Source organism: Colossoma macropomum, unplaced genomic scaffold, assembly GCF_904425465.1.
Source record: "Colossoma macropomum unplaced genomic scaffold, Colossoma_macropomum, whole genome shotgun sequence".
NCBI lineage: Eukaryota > Metazoa > Chordata > Actinopteri > Characiformes > Serrasalmidae > Colossoma > Colossoma macropomum.
In genome coordinates, this window is record NW_023494805.1 from 17,516,979 (window position 1) to 17,535,099 (window position 18,121).

Sequence of the window (18,121 nt, forward strand, 5' to 3'; positions counted from 1 at the left end):
AGCAGGTGAGGAGATCACTGACTCAAACTACTCAAACCAGAGCTGCTAAAGAAGAGTGGAGCTGCATGAATGACTCAAAAGAAATGAGTTACTCTTTGGGAGAGTTTTATTTGAAAACAAAAATATATGAATTATGAAAATGGTTAAATGCCATCCCTGAACGCAAATTCCTTTTATATCCTGTCACATGCATTTTTCTTAACACAGAGCAGGATAAAATATTTCAACAGTTCTGTCATATTACGTAACTTACATACGTTCATACATACACACATACATACATACATACATACATAGACCCCCCCCCCACACCACTTCAGACTCATATGAGAAACATGTCAAGTTCACATTTGGAAACATGTAATTGGTGAAAGGAATGAAAAAACAGCATAACACAAACATGTACAACAAGGCTTCTCTCTCACTCTGTGAATACTATAGAGAATACTATACATGCCGTATTAAATTCTTATTTTCTGAAATTATATTTTTGAAGTAACACAAAAGAGCGTGAGACATTTTTGAAACAAACCTTCCTTCTTTATTTGGATATTGTTTGTTTTTTTAGCCCACCACAAGAATTGCACAAAGCCCCCCTACCCCCCACCCCCCACCCCCCACCCCGTACCCCCCCAAAACAAAAGTTTGGGCACCCTCAATCTAACGTAATGTTATTTAACAATAGGTAAGAGAAATCGAAACAAAGTGATGATGCGTTACTCAGTTTGAACGCTAGGTGGCTCCCATATATATTTTGGTTAGAACTGGCCCGTCTAAACCACATAGTTTTAAAGGGGAATTCAACCAATTTCTTTAACATTTCCCAATAACTCAGTCCTTGAGATGTAAACAGTCATTCAGAGTGATTTGATGTGAAGTGATTCATTGTAGAGAAACTTACAGACCTAGATTTCTTTACAGCGGTGTTGACAGAAACCAGTGGTCAAGATATTTACAACAGAAATATAACCATTTCATTTACTCCAAAACCACCAGTGAATCTACCTTTTGTATGAAATGCTGATGATGGTAAAATAGTGAAGAAACCGAAAAAACATGTTTTCTTTGAGGACTATTATGCCTCACAACGTCCTATGTGCACCTCTCCGCCGTTAATGAATAACAATAAATGGATTAAAACATTCTAAGTCAAAACTTTATCACAAAACTATTATAAAACAATGTATCAGACATCAGGCAGATAACCATTTAATGTAATAACTTTCTGTGAGGGAGTTTTAATAGGTGAACATCTGGTTCTTGTCACCACCATTGTGAATAATTCTGACTCAGTAAGTTTCTCTAAAACGGAGCATTTCACACTAAACCACTCTTTATGACTGTTTACATCTCAACCTTATAATTATGTGGAATTTTGAAAACACGGTGGAGTTCCCCTTTAAGCACGTATTAAATGAAGTAAAACGCAAATTCTGTGTTATTGGTCTTATTTTTACATACACATGTGGTAGAAATGTGCTTGAAATAGTCGAAAGGAATTAGAATTTAAATTCTGAATAAACCAGATGATTTCGTTAGATTTCGCTCTGTCTGTCAGGCAGTGTGTGTAGATTTCCGTCGCGCTCGGTAATGTTGAGAAGACTTTGTATGTGAATGTGTGGTTTGGATTTAGCGCCTTAGGAATTAACAGCCTAAAAACTCAGCCTCGTAAGCGGTCTGTGAGCAGAACTGCTGCTCTCTGTTTGTCGTATCTGTCGCTGGAAGTTTCTGCGCTCCGCCGCTTCTCTCTCTCTCTGCTGAGCTCGATTAGCCGCGCCTGCGCCTTCTGCCCGCTGCGGTCGGCGAGCTGCCGGTCAGTCAGTCAGAGCGCGCTGAAGGCGGGAGAGACATTTAATCACTTAAGGCCGTTTTAAGTCCGTATCCGTGAACAAAACTAACCACAATGGGTAAGAAAGAAGAGGAGGAGATTATCCGGATCGCTAAGAAGATGGATAAAATGGCGCAGAAGAAGAACGGGGTGAGGTGACATGAATGAACTGCCAACACAAACACTCGGGCAGCTAGCGTTAGCCCAGCTAGCCAATGCTAACGGAGTAGCACTAAAGCTAACGGCGAGCTAATGGTAACATTACAGATAAAGCTAATGGTGATGCTAACGCTTTCGCCAGCGGTTGGGTAGCTGAGGGTTGCTTATTCGACTTTTCCGTTCCACCTTAAATAGTGCAACGGAATGGAGGCACCAGCACCATTTAAGGTGGAACGGAAATAAGGAGCTGACTTTACCCCCGAAGCTAACTTGGAGTAGCCGCAAGATATTAGCCTGTCTACTACCGTTGTAATTTAACTTACATCTTTTCTAAAACAGGTTTAAACTAACACTTTGCTTGATAGTTAGCACTAGCTAAAGTGCCTAGAGCAGGTTAGCTTGGTTCTTTCTAGGTTCTTTTAATTAAGCTCAGATATATTTTAAGACAAATCGTTGTATTTACTGTGCTGGCTAATTATTTAGCTAGCCAGAGTGCTAGTTAACTAGCCTACACAATACAGTGAAGTGAAGGATGGCAGAGATAGGTTTGGTCGATACGCTGCACGGTTATTTAGCCTCATGGTTTCGTAGTTGAAGGCGACTTATGTTGATAAGAAGTTAGAAAGCTACAGTTTGTGCATTAGTGCCAGACTAGCGATGCTAAGCTAACTCGTACCCGGATAGCAAGCTAACGTCAGCTAAGCTAAAAACTAACGAAGCTTTCTTTGCGGTACAGCCCCTGAGATCTGCCCCGAAGGCAGACAGCGAGTCTATCTGCTAACTTAAGGTTTAGTGTTATGTGATGCACTTAAACAATTCCTTGCAAAATTAGTACCCCTAGTTGGAGGGGCGCAGTGTGTACGGAGAGGAATTTGTGCTAAATTGAAAATCAGTCACTACAGTGGAACCTAAAATGCAGTGCAGTTATGCCATTGCATGTCACTATAAGTAAAGTAGAATATGTACCAAAAAAAGAAAAACAAAGTTCTATTACGCTGTTTTCATGTTGCGTTACTGAAAAACAGTGCATGAGGATTTGCATTTAAAACAAGAAATGCTGAATTAATGTCAAAATTGAATGCAGTCCACATTAAAGTGCTGTGCAGTACTTTAAACAGATTTCCCCACTTAAATGCACTCATAACAGTAAAATGCAATGCACACATGACATTTTATTTTCCACAGGTGACATGCAGAATACATGCCAAAGTGAAAAACATAACTTTTACTACAGTGTTTTCACTTACTGGACTTCTTTTTTTGTACTTTAAATGTATTTTCCTCATTAAAACGCAACCAAAACAAGAGACACAAGCTTGCATTTAAACCATGTGTGTACAACTCCAGTCCTGGAGGGCCGGCGTCCAGCACAGTTTGGTAGTTGCTCTACTCAAACACACCCACTAAACCTGACAATGAACACATGGGTGTAATCAGGTGTGCTTGAACAGGCAAATCGCCAGACTCTGCTGGACACTGGCTCTCGAAGTCCGTTATATTGTTTTAAAGTTGTTTTAAGTTCTGCATAGTAGAAAGCTGTATAGTTATGCCTTTATTGCATTCAAGGTGGGTTCCATTCAGTTTTGACAAAAATTCAGCATTTTGTTTTTAAAATGCAAATCCTCATGCAATGTTTGAGGTCAAGTGGCATGAAAACAGTGTAGTAGAGGTTTTTTCTTTTTAGCACCTGTTCTGCATGTCACTGTGGAAAAGTAATGTGATCTGTGCATTGCATTTCACGTTTTTCTGCTGCTGTGATTGTTTTTTTTTAATTTGGCACGAATCCCTTTCTGTAGTCTGAATGGGATAGGTACGTACATGAAGTCTGTATACAAACCAGAAAAGCGACATTATTTGTTTACATTTCTTGCTCAGCAGCGTAATTTCATTTGAGTCTCAAAGCATCTCTAAATGTGGCAGTGATGCTGATGGGCGTTTGGTGTTCTGTGTTGGCAAGAGCACAAGCAGCACTCCCTTCAGTAATTACCTGACTTAATTATGGTCAGATAATTGCTTGTGTTCTCAACTGTAATTTTAATCACCATGGGCTGTTTTTTATTAACTCGAGTGTCTTTCATTCAGTCAGGGGCGCTGGATCTCCTCAAGGAGCTCAAGAATATACCCATGACCCTGGAGCTTTTACAGGTACTGTGTCTTTGTAGACATTAGGGTTGTCGTTACACCAGAATTCTGATTTCAATACTAATACCAAATGTAGTATCACAGATAGTACTCAATACTATGGAAAAAAATTTAAACTCGCATCAACCGAACACCAGGAGCAGACCTGCCAACCTTGATGCATTTTGCATAGCAAGTATGCATTTTAACATCAAAGTATGCTGATCTGATTTGTCACTCTAAACTACACAAAAAGCTGATGATGCCTGTGAGTTCAGTTGTGCACGTGCGGTACTCAAATCTAACAGCAAGAAGCAGCAGCGTCTGGCCTTCCGAAAAGCAAAAGTAGAAGAATAGTTCGACCAATCATGACAAATGCGTAATGTCCTTCATTTCAAGAGACTGCAAAACAATGGCAACACTGTGGTTTTTATCCGTCTTGTTCGCTGGTTCGACAAGGGAGGACGGTGCTTTTAACTCCTTTGTGATGGTAAACGGGTTGGAGTGGATGTGGAAAGTTGAAATAGTGAATTGAGTTAGCTAACTTAACGCAGACCCACCAACCTTGGGGAAAATATTTCATGCTAATAACGTTAGCCTAATATTGTGTCATTTGAAAGCTAGCTTGCTTGTTCACCAGACATTTATGTTGGCAAAGTAACGTTCAATCATATTGTCTGTATGTTGTAAATTGTTAAATGTGACTTTTCACAGTGTTGTATTCATACATTGTTGTATTCATTACTATTGCAACTTGTAACCGTAATGAGAAGAGCAGATCATGGCGGGTTGGAAAAAAGTGAGTGCATGTGCCACAGAATTAACATTACTTAGAGAGTTACTTCGAGGTGTGTGTGTGTGCGTGTGTATGTGCGCGCCTTACAGTTAAAATAAACATGACGTCAGATGAGGGGGACACCGGCAGGAAGAGAGAGAGAGCAGCAGGCTCCGTTGAATAATCGCGAATGATTATATGGTGGCGAGTGGGGAAATGACCATTTGTTTAGCAGAGTATTTGTTTAAAATTTTTATTTATTTATTTATTTTTTTTTGGTATGTGTTACTATTCTGCTTTGCAAAATATTTTCCCAAGGTTGGCAGGTCTGCAGGGCCCTCATTTTTAAAACATTTGCATGCAGAGATTTGATTTTAAATGATTGAATGTGGAAATCCATGTCAGAGTAGTGATTTATAAAAATGTGCGTAGATGAATGTGAGTTCCCAACCTGTTGAACAAACTGCAGTTTGTGTTACAGGCGTTAGAGTATGCGATTCGTGAACGCTGTTTTTATAAATGGCTCATACGCAAGTGCTGAGAACTTATTTCAATAACACATTTAGGATGAAACTCAGGTTTGTTTTATACATGAGTCCTCAGAGGTTTGTTGGATTGAAACTAAAGAACAAATCAGATTTTTACAGCTTAATGAAGATGAGTTATATTTTTTACATTTAGCTGAAATAAGGTTAGGTCACAACTTGCACTGTTTGGCTTGGACAGATCAGATTGGACATCTTTGCTTTCTTTTCACAGTCCACCCGCATTGGAATGTCGGTGAACGCTATCCGCAAGCAGAGCACAGACGAGGAGGTGACCTCACTGGCCAAGTCTCTTATTAAATCCTGGAAGAAGCTGTTGGGTAAGTTAAAAGCTAGTATAAGGTAACAGATAAGTTACTTCAATTATATACACTTTGCTTAGAGTACAGCTGGTTCATGAATGTTACTTGCCATATAGACGAGCCTTCTAGTGGAGACAAAAACTCTGAGGAGAAGAAGAAGGAACCTGCAGCACCTGTCGTGTCTCCATCCCAGGATAGCCCCGAGCCCAGAGAGGAAAGGTAAACACGGCATCTTTAAGAATCATGCTTTTGTTCACAATAACGCAGGTATAATGTTTAATGGTTCAGTTTTCTGTACTCCATAGGATTCAAGTGTATGTATGTGATAATAAAACGTAATAACACAGCATTTTTCCATTGTTTGATTTATTAGTATTTTGGCCCAGTTTAGGGGATCTTTTTATGGCTTTGATATGCCAGATAAACTGGCATTGCAGCTTTTAAAAAGTGCAAAAATCATTTAATGGATTTGATTCGGCATAGAAATTGTCATGGCAGTTATGTGAAAACACAGCACAAGATCAGGCTTGTAGACTGTGACATGGCAGCATTGTTGTGTTTTTCTTCTTCTCTCTTATCACTCTTAACATTCTGGAATTCAACCTGTGAGCATTCCATTTTGATCTTTATATCTGCTTGACTGTGTATTTTTGTCTTTTTCTGTGCTATGCTCTAACTCTTGGTGTCTCCCTTCTTTATTTACGTTTTGCAGCTCCAGCAGTAATTCCAGTAGTAGGAGTGACTCTGCTGAAGTGACGCCCAACACGCTGATTTCCACGTTCCCTCGAGCGCCAGGCACATCTGACTCAGTGCGTCTGAAGTGTAGGGAGATGCTGTCCAGTGCTCTTCAGACTGGAGGCAAGTTGTGATGGCTCATATGACTGTACACACACTTTTTTTTTCCTACTACATGTAATAGGTAGATCAGGAAGAGTCCTTTACTGACTAACCTCATATTTCACGTGATATTTCACGTCATATTTCATTTGAGGTGAACTAAATGTTATAAGATGACAGTAGTGGGTTTTTACAGTTTGAAAAGCATTCAGCCGCCACCATTATGACCAGTAACTCATCACTGATTTCCAAGCAATAAGAAAGACATGCAGTTATGATTATTATTATGATTATTAGCATTATTCTAGTTTTTCACTTTGTGTATGCATACAAGAGCATTGGTCTGTTGCCACAATTAAAACGTGGGGTTCACCATATTTCTCATTTGCATTATTTGTAGATAAACATTTATTTAAGGTGGTACAGTTGTAAAAGTTTGGGCACCCCTAGTCAAATTACATGTTTTGTTGACTTCCTAAGTGAAAATAAGTAACACATCCTCTACAGAGAACACAACTTTGCACATTTTAATGCACAATTACTGTTTATATTCCAAATTTAACATATTGAGGGCGTAACGTTAAATGTGTTTCTCGCAACAATTATGGCACATTTCATATTGTATGTTTAATTTTCTGATACATTAAATTCAGCAAATAAATAGAAATTGTGCACTACAGTGTGCAGAAAAATGCCATATTTAAGTTCTCTGTAGATGTGTTACCTACAAAAAACAAAACATGTAATTTCACCAGAAGAGTGAACTTTTGCACACAGTTGTACATGCATTTTTTTGGCTGCATGTTAAAGATTAATAATAAAGAAACTTTGCGTAAATGAACAGCTCAATCCATGCCATATTTAATCACACAAGCAATTGAACATAACAATATTTGCTAAAATGCTAGCAGTGCCTTTAACACGATGTTTTGCTGTTAATGCTAGTGATATTTTTTCCCACTGACAAATTGTAGATCAGATCAGACAGTTGAAATGAGTGAGGAGTAAATGTATGTTTTATGACACCTAAATTGTGCAACTTAATGTAACAGCTGTATTCACAATGTTTAACCAGTTGTTTCACAGGTTTATGCTAATGTCATTTCTCACTGTTCATATGCATGACTTTCCTTCTACTCTCTTACTGATTAGATGACTACATCGCCATTGGGGCTGACTGTGATGAACTTGGCGCACAAATTGAGGAATATATCCTTTTCTTGAGCATTCTGTGGAGAGCAGTTTTCAAAGGAATAGTTCTGTAAAAAAATCAAATTTCATTTTTTGTCTGTCTAGTCCTGTACCCTGTAGCTAATCAGCTAAGATGCTTTAAGCCAGTTAGCACCATGAAAGCTGCGTGCCTAGATCATCACACATGTGCCACAAATGCAGCAAATCTCTGTGCTAACTACAGAATCAAACTTAAGACATCAGACATAAAGATGAACTCCAGTGTCAAAGTTAATCTGTTAGGTGTAGTGACATTCTGTCAGAAACTGATTTAAAAAACATTTAGTGGTCCAAGTACTAAAATCTGCATGTTTTTAAAACATTTTTTCTCTGAGCTTACGTCACACTGCACGCTGAGTTTTTCTTTGTCCCAAATGCAGTGGGTGCTGCTTAAAATATTCCTTCAGGTGAGAAAACTCTGAAAAAGCGTGTTATAGCTGAGGTCTGTGTCTGTAAAAACTGTAAAAAAATAAGTGAAGCATTGCCAGGTGAACGTCACAGGGTTTCGCACTTTGTATTTTTGTAACTGGTGACAAGGCTGCTTCAATAAGAAGGCTTCAGATTCAGAACTTTAAAGAAAGAGTCGCAGTAAAAAATGACAGAATCAAGACTATGTTACTTGTATGGTTGTTACAAGCTTCACATGCCTGTGTTTAAGCTAGAATTGGCATCAAATGCGAATATAGAACACTGCTTACTTGTCGCTAACAACACTTCATATTTCCATAGGGATGTTGGTGAAAATTAGTTTTATGCTAGTGGTTAATAGAATGATGAAAGGCTGCTTATAAAGCATATTACATGGTTTCAGGCTAAGAACAAAGTTTCTAACTAAAACCGCACACCGTAGTCTCATATGCGTACAGCCAAGGCTCGTACATGCTGAAGAAAGCTCTGTGACTGTTATTGTCTTCATCTTGACATGTTGTAGCCATTTCTTGGGGCTTTAGGACACAGTAAAACATAACTTGTCATGACATGCTGCACTGTATGCAGGTCTCCCTCTAAATGCAATGAAAGTTCCAATGATGTCCTGTAATTCAAGCGTTTGTCACCGCAGTGCGTCTTTAATGGTTACTATGTAGAATTTGCATTATGCTTATGATGTTTTTGGCAACTCCTTGACCAACTGACACGTATCTTCCTGGAATTCAAGAACACCGACATGAAATACAAGAACCGCATCCGAAGCCGAATCTCAAATCTTAAAGATGCCAAGAACCCCAACCTGAGGAGGAATGTACTTTGTGGCAACGTGCCTCCAAACCGCATAGCCAAAATGACCGCAGAGGTGAGAATGTCTGCTTATTTCAGTGGAAAATTTCCTTAACTGTTGTTGTTTTTGTCATCTTAAAACACACGTTTCGCCGCATGTTCTGTTTTTTATGGCTGTGAAGCTTTTGAGCTGTGATGACGAAGTGTGAATTTTGACAGGAAATGGCCAGCGATGAACTGAAAGAGATGCGGAAGAATCTGACCAAAGAGGCTATCAGGGACCACCAGATGGCCAAAACTGGAGGCACCCAGACTGACCTGTTCACCTGCGGGAAATGCAAAAAGCACAACTGCACCTACACACAGGTACGTCTGCACAGCAGTTTACTGTAGCTGTAGCTAAGCTAAAGGTACTCGTGTACACTTCTAGTTAGGCCTAGATTCAGCCGCTGTGTCGGACTACAGATGGCACAACACCTCTGTTCTAATCTGACACTAATGCAGGATACTAAGCTTTAAAATTAGTTTTTTTTAGTTGTGCTACTATAATAAGAAATACATAGCCAACAACATATACAACTTATACAACTTTTTTCAGTTAAACTTTTATACACAACCTATAAATAAAGACAGAAATAAAGAAAGAAATACTGTTTGCAGTGCAAATGTGTGCAAAATGAGATGTAAAATGAAAAAATTGTAATTTTGGTATAGAATATAATAGTCTTTGTCGATGTATCATTTATACTGGTATACTGTGATTGAAACACCTTGATAGTGTTTTACAGTTTGTGATATTTTTAGCAGTAAGTTTGAACGCCCTTATTTATTTTTTAATGAAAGTGACAAACTAGTTTTGTTCTATTTTTCTTCAAGAATTAGTGCACAATTTTTATTTATTTGCAGAATTTCACATTTCAAAAAAAACAAAGCACAAAATATAAATGTGCCAAAATGTTTGCACAGTTCCCGTTCTATGTTTTCTTTTCCAAAATGTTAAATTCAGCAAATAAACAGTAACGGTGCATTAAAATATGTAGAAGTGTGTTCTCTGTAAAGGGTGTGTAAACTTTTCATTCAGAAAATGAACAGAACATGTAATTTGACCAGAAGTGCCAAAAAAAATTGCATACAACTCTTTGATGGATAACAAACTTTACATGCATGAAACAGTATAATGTCCATAAAATAGCTGTGACTTTTTTTTATTATTATTTTTTGAAATCTTTTTTTGTGCACTTTCCACATTGTACTCATGATCTCACAGTTAACTGCAATGTATGTAATTTACTGAGAGATTGGTTTCAGTTGAAAATTCAGAACAATTAACTAAGCAGTAAGTTAGTTAACATCCTCTCAAGCCATGATACCATGATGTATTTTGAAAATAACACGATATTGACTTGTTTACTCAGTTGTTCTTGTGGTAGCGTTAGGCTGTTGCTCAGTACAGTACTGGGTGTTGTATTGGTTCCATTTCTATATCAGACCCATCCTTAACTTAATAGGGCTTCAGTGATGGCACTGTTTCCCACACATGGGCTACCCCCAAAGTATGTTGACAGCCACAGTATTTTTGTCCCATTTTAACAGTTTCTAAAATATTTTACAGTGTTGTGAATAAACAAGGGCACGTTTTGCATAACTTGACATATCTCCTTGTGCTTCAACATTGCTTTGATTCAGTTCTAATGCGCAGTTTATTCCTTTGTTTTATTCCCAACCACACAAATATACATTTCAGACCTGTGTAAAACAGGACAGGCTTTACCTGCTCTAGCATTTGCTTATTGATGGTGACTATTTAGTAAGCACAGTCTGTTCCTCTGTGTTCTGGCTTTAAGTCTTATACATCCTGTACTTTATTCAGGTTCAGACTCGAAGTGCTGATGAGCCGATGACCACATTTGTTTTCTGCAATGAATGTGGTAATAGATGGAAGGTGAGATTTCATTCCTTTTTATCATTTTTGTAAACCACATCACGTTCTCCTTTTCACAGACGTTCTAAAAACGTGTTGATCTGCTCACTGTTTCTCACACTGTTTCTGCTTGCAGTTCTGCTGAAGATGGAGAGAGAACCATCGTCTTGCAGAGAGGTAGCTAAATTCTTGGACCATGTTTCTGTATCGTCAACCATTAGGAACTTTTAAGTCTGTGGCCTCCGATGTACAGCAGCCACAATAGACAGCATCAATGTTTTTATTTGATTTGTCTCGGTCCACAAACTCATGTCCTGTGTTTTAACTTGACGTATAGCTAGGCTCAGCCTTTGGACTATGATCATGTTGTTTCATTGTTTCTTTTATCATCACTTTTTATATGTAGTTTTGACTTTTTTGGGGGGGGGATTGAGTTGCAACATTTAGAACGTTTTGCTCTGCCCTAACAGAAATTAGGAACAGTTAGTCTATTTAATTTTCTTAGGCTGTTTTACCCAATAAATGTAAAAGGAAAAGGCTGTAGCTTTTTTGTTTTTATTGATAACTCAATGTTGATTTTCTTTTAGTCTGACACATTTTGAAACATGCTAGAAATGAGACCTTTCCCCATGTATTCAATTTATATGCATGATTGGCAAATTTATACTGTTTACATGTTTTCTTTTCTGGAGTAAAACATTTTTAAACTCACTGCGTTGCTTTTCTGTGTATTGAACTGATGTCACCTCTAAGAACACCTGGTAAATGTTAATGTTCTGGATCAGGGGTTTCAGATTCTGTTCTGTATTGCTGCTTTCAACCAAAGCTTGTAAATTGTAATTCCTCACCTCCAAAAGAAAAAAAAAATCAAAGAAAATGGCCCCTTAGCTGGGAATTCCTCCTCAGAAAGTCAGGATGGTACTTTCACTACTTTTGAACGAGATTCGATTTAGATCAGTCAACATGCAGATACAGTAGTTGGTAAAACTATAACACTGACCATAAAGTTCACTGTCGAAGGTAACTGCATCACGAACATTAAAGTAATCACTCATATCAGTGTTTGCTAGCTAGTGTGTTTCCATTTCATGTTTTTCCCACTTTGTAACTTGAAAGTGCAGAAAATAATTTTGTAACGTGTCAAACACAGCATGTGGCCACAGCTCTCCAGTTAGGTGATTTCTCACCTGCTTCACCTACTTAGCCATCACCATTAGCTGTGTAACAGCAGAATAAACCTTTCATAAAAGTTTCATAGTAGTTTCTGAATAATTTATAGTAGATTCATATGATGCACACGGTCATTCCAACAGACTGCAATACACTACAGGAAACGTTGGGGGTGATATTGTACTGTTGCGCCCATAAACAATAAATTATAAATCAAAAATACATCTCAAGCGCTATTCGATTCCTGAAGTTTGAAGTCAGCTCTTCCAAATCCAAGTGACTGGATATGTTGGAGTCGATTCTGCACAATAATTCCAAAAACAAGGACATCTGACAAAAATATTATTTTAAATATATTTGACTTTAGCAAGAAAATTTTGAGAGCTAACACTAGCTAAATTCACTGAACTGACTAACAAGGACGGACTGAGTACCATGTATATGTGTGTATATATATATAAAGATATAGATAGATAGCTATAGATATAGTTCTCACTGTGAGTTTTTAATTTGCTTCAAAATGCTAAATTCAAGCATCAAATAAGGCATTTTTAATACACAATTACTGTTTATTTGCTGAGCTTGACATTGAAGAAAAACAGGCCACATTTTTTTCAATATGCAAAATTCAGCAAACAAACAGTAATTGTGTATTAAAGTGTGCAGAAGTGTGTTGTCTAGTGAATGGGTAACTTATTTTCAGAAAATCAAAACGTCATTTGACAAGGGGTGCACAAACTTGCACACAACTGAGGTATGAATTCAATGACTTCACACAATTTACTATACACTTGCAGTGACTGACTTTTATTTTGTAGCAGTTTAGAGTTATTTCGCCTGACCTGTGCTGTCCCTTTCGTCCACAGTTCATGCTTTGGTTATTTGTAATTGTTTATTGTTTATTTTTCAGTTTAAATGCTGTTAGAGCTTCATATTTCTCTCTGTGTGGTTTCAGAGCCAGATGAGTAGCCAGACTTTAGTCTCTGTAAATCCTTCACAGAGCACATCTACATCCTGGTCTCGCGTCTGAACGTCTGGCCCATTTACTGTTATCAAATGGGTTTTGTTGCATTTCCTTCCACCGCCTTGATGTTTTAACAAGCCCCCTTGTATTAGCACCTCATCTGAATAACAAACAAGCGTGCACTGATTGTTTTTGATGTGCATATGTGCATATGAATAAGGTTGGAGGCAGCAGTTCACAACCTTCTAAGACCACACTACTTTGGAGCGTCTTATATAGTAATTTTTAGGTGTTAGAGGACAGCAGACCCTCAATTCGAACGGCAAAAGGGTTGATGCTGTCTGTTCTGTATGTCTCGGCTTTAGTGCCGTTGAATCGATGAGGACAATGTGCTGTATGTGCTCTTTTGTGAGGTTTCCAGGTGCATCCTCTCCAGAGGAGGAGTGGAGATCCCACCATTATTCTCCACCATAAAAACACAGAACGCTGCACTCGGCTGCTCACTGCGCAGGTTTCCACCCAGGAGTTAACATTTGGATATCATGGAGAGCTTGTTTATGAAAGGTTAAAGGAATTGTTAGCTGAGAAATCAAGTTTACACAATCTTCCCTTTGCCCAAACTATAATAGATCAGCCAAGACATGTTTGGTGTCCGAAGTTTGTTTCTTCAACTACTGCTAAAAACAGTATAGTGGCCTAAAGTGAACGACGCATAGCTAAAAACAGTAGTAGTGGCTAACAAAGGATGTTGGGTAGCTAAAACAGTAGTAGTGGCCTAAAATGGATGCCGCATGGCTAAAACCGGTACACTCCTAAAAATGAGGGTTCTTCAAGAGTTCCTTAGTAAACACAATGGTTCTATACAGAACTGAAAGAACCATTTGGGTGCTTAGAGGCTTGTTTGCGTAGTGAAATGGTTCTTCAGATTGATGGAGAATGTGTTGTATGTGTTTCTGTACAGAACCTTTGTGAAAATGGTTCTATAAAGCACTAAAAAGGGTTCCTCTGTTGTTACAAGCTTGATATCGTAGCCATAGCAGAATTCTTTTGGCGCTATATAGAACCGTTTTCAAAAAGGTTCTACATATACAAAACGTTCTCCATCAATTTGAAGAACGATTTCACACTGTAAAGAACCATTTAAGCATGAAATCATGGTTCTAAATAGAACCATTCCCTTTACTAAAGAACCCTTGCCACAATGTCAGGCTTGTAACAATAGCTTTAGCTATATAGCTATATAGCACTTTTGGTGCTATATAGAACCCTTTTCAAAAAAGGTTCTGTACAGAGCCATATAAACACATTCTCCATCAACCTGTAGAACCATTTAAGCATGCACATGGTTATTTTAGTGTTCATGGTTCTATATAGAACCAACGGGCCTCATTCACCAACCATTCCTAGGAAGTTTCTACTTAATACCCACTCACGCAGTTTTTACGAAGATCCTGACATTCATCAGTGTTTTCTTATTAGGGATTTGTTCTTAGGTAAGAACAGAATCTACACACTCAAGAGCACAAAGGTGTGAACAGTTCTGCGATTTAAGAACACGTCATGAATCTGACATAGACTTTTTTTTAGGACCTTTCTCAAGAACACATTTAAGACAAAACTTAGGAAGATATTGTTGAATGAGTCCCTTTGTCTACTGAAGAAGCCTTGAAGAACCATCTTTTTTAAGGGTGTAGTAATGGCCTAAAGTGGATGTTGCACAGCTTCAAGCAGTTGGAGTCACCTAAAGTGCATATTGAGTAGCTAAATACAGTAGTAATGGCCTAAAGTGGATGTTGCATAGCTAAACACACTTGCATACCTAGTACTGATTGAAATGGATGCTGCATAGCTAAAAAACATAATAGAGGCCTTAATGGACATCACATAGCTAAAACAGTAGTAGTGGCCTAAAATGGATGTTGCATCTAAAAGCAGTAGGAGTGGCCTAAATGAACATTGTGTACCTAAAAACAGTAGTGGTGGCCTAAAATGTATGTTGCACAGCTGAAAACAGTAGTAGTGGCCTTAAGTGCAAATCGCATAGCTAAAAACCGTAGTAATGGCCTAAAGTGTATGTTGCTGAGCTAAAAACAGTAGTGGTGGCCTAAAGTGTATGTTGCACAGCTAAAAACAGTAGTGGTGGCCTAAAGTGTATGTTGCTGAGCTAAAAACAGTAGTGGTGGCCTAAAGTGTATGTTGCACAGCTAAAAACAGCAGTGGTGGCCTAAAGTGTATGTTGCATAGCTAAAAGCAGTAGTAGAGGCCTAAAATCTAATTAGCAAAGAGAAAAACAGTAGCAGTAGTTTAAAACCACATAAGCAAACCTAAAGAAGCAAACTTTAGACATCAAACATGTATTGGTTAATGGATTACAGTTAGGCTAAGGGCAAAATAAATTTTTTGGTTAACTATGTCAAAATATTTGGATATCCACTTGTTTATGATGTAAGAAAGTGAGTTTAATAGAGAGTTTGTCTTTCAAAGACAAAAGGGCCAGAAGCTGTAAAATTATTGTGCTTTATTTTTATCTTAAAGAATCCAAATGCCCACAAATCATTATTTTTTTCTCAGTTGAATAAAACAGAAAACAAAATTAACTTTACTGTAAACATTCACATATTATTAATTTAAAAATGTATTCTCTTTTCGTAAACTGATTGGAAAATAACACTTTTTTTGTGTACTTGACAGAACAACAACAAAAAAAGAAAGGAAAAAAAAAAAAACATTTATAGGCAGTATCACTCCAAACCATTGGCTTAGATTGTATTTGAGGTTGATCTATGTGGTGAATCCATCAGCTCAAATTGCACATATCGAGTAAGTTACTCTAAGACAAGTAGAAGTACCACCATGTAATACATGTTGGCAGATGCACGTCTGGACTCAGATCAACCAGCCTTTATGAATTGTCCTAATCTCTCCATCCCAAAGATGTGACCCTCTTTCTTCAAATGTTGTGACTTCAGTGATGAAAAAAAAAGAAGAAAAAACATATGATGTATTCTTTTTTAAAAAATAAACCGACAAATGAAGTGCAAGGATTCATTTCAGAAGTCACTTCAGGACAAATCATCTTATAAATTGATCAAAGGCCCAGAGTCTGTTTCTGCGGCAAGAGTTTGATTCAACTATTGCCATAAAAGAGATGTCACAAAATTGAATGTCAAGGCACTTCCCCGAGTGAGTGAGGATCTTGTCTTTGAGCGACATGAAAAGTCAGGCAACAAAGTAATTCACAGAACTGAAAAGATTAAAAAAAAACAACTTGGCAACTCCAATTCTAGTCAGTAGTTTTGGAGAGTAAACTAGTCACAACACAGTTTATCTGAAGTGGCTACTTTGGCGTCACCCACTAATAAGAGTCCTAGTAAAAAACTAGAAATAAAACTCTACACTATCTAAATACGTTTTTCTCAGTTTGGGAGATGCTTTCAACCAGTCGCTTTCCAACTGGAGTAGCTCTGCTCAACAGATTTTAGTTGTTTTCCGTGCTCTCACACCCATTTTAAAGTCAACTGAAAAAAACAGCATATTTTTCTACTGTACTATCATGGATTTCTTAGTTAAACACAGTGTCAGAGAGGGTCTCTGAGCTAGCTGAGGTGGAGGTGGTGGGAAGCGGGGGGTGAAACATGATATTATTAATATTATTCATGCTGTTTTTCCCGTTTGCTGGTGCATGGTGATGTAACTGAAGATGAGAGAACATTTAGAGGTGGGAAAGTCATTATATTCTAAGGAAAACAAGAGTGTTGTCTATTAAATGTTGTCTTTTATATGACGAATCGTGCTTAATATGGGCAGGGATGTGAACTAACAAGGTAGAAATGGTCCATTATTTTGATTTCTGTTTGACTTTGAACTATAACATGGCTTGTTATTTAGCTGATAAGGTGTGATAACGCAAGAAATACACTAAAACCTGCAGTATAGGGGCACTCCAGGACCAAGACTGGGAAACACTGGTCATCATATTTGATACTGTAGTACAACACCTGCATTTTAAAAGCGTTCTCTTCCTCTCAAGACTGTTTAAGTAATTTGGATGATTGTAATACTTCAGTATCCACAAGAGAACTTCTAGTTACACATCTTTTGATGTAGGTGAGCTACATGTGTGGTAATCATTGCTCACACAGAGTAGTCTGTATGCAGCTGGACAGTGACACAGTTTTAGTTTTGGCTCTGTACTCCAGCTCAGTGGATTATGAATAAATAGAACTATTAAGGTGCAGACTGTCACATCTACATATCAACTCACAGCCTTTTATATGGAGCTATGAATTAACTAAAGTTTGAGAGGAGGGCCACGCCTGAAGCTCCTCCACCTGTCTTCCTAATTTTCTTATAAATATCCTTCTCTACCCTTTACTTTACATCCCACCACCTCCTGATCTCCTCCCTGTTCCTCAGTCCTATCTCTGTTCATCAAGGTGGGGTCCGGTCTTCTAGCTTAGAACAGAAGCCGTCCAGAACTCCAGCCAAAGTTCTCAGAGTTCTCTCCCCTCCTACAGTCATACAACCTCTTCTCATACTACAACCGTATGTTGCTTGGTCCGAACTTCAACCAAGTGTTCAACAACACAGTTCAACAAGATGTGTCCAATTCTCTGTGGTCCCCCTGAATTTAGAGCATCTAAGAATGAAAGAACTGTGATTTCTACATGTGTGAACCAAAGTGATAATAATAATAATAATAATAATAATAATAATAACAATAATAAGTTCAACTTATATAGCGCCTTTCACAAACCCAAGGACGCTTTACACAGTGTCAAAAAAAAGTAGATGTGAATACACTTCAATTAAAGCTAAAATGCCCTTTAAACCAATACGCATTGTGTCATTTTTAATCCAATGAGCTGGAGTACAGCGACAAGACAACAAACACTGTGATCCTGTCCGATTACGCACAGGATTATATAGGGTGCAGCATGCCATTTTCATGCTATTGAGAAATACACTTGTGAAATAAATACTTGAGAATAAAAATCAGTAAGTATGAAAGACTGGATCTGCTGATTAGGCTGGACATGTTAGCATTTATGATC

The 18,121-nt window shown here is 38.0% G+C and overlaps 1 protein-coding gene across 1 annotated transcript; it reads left to right on the forward strand.

Moving 5' to 3' along the window:
* Positions 1–1,769: 1,769 nt before the first annotated feature.
* Positions 1,770–11,644, forward strand: tcea1 (transcription elongation factor A (SII), 1). The gene is made up of 10 exons (XM_036597450.1): positions 1,770–1,978; positions 4,070–4,132; positions 5,643–5,748; positions 5,847–5,949; positions 6,443–6,588; positions 7,720–7,776; positions 8,934–9,088; positions 9,232–9,378; positions 10,883–10,954; positions 11,070–11,644. Exons 1-10 carry the CDS (start codon positions 1,904–1,906, stop codon positions 11,076–11,078), a joined length of 933 nt encoding a protein of 310 aa, XP_036453343.1. The 5' UTR covers positions 1,770–1,903; the 3' UTR covers positions 11,079–11,644.
* Positions 11,645–18,121: the final 6,477 nt, after the last annotated feature.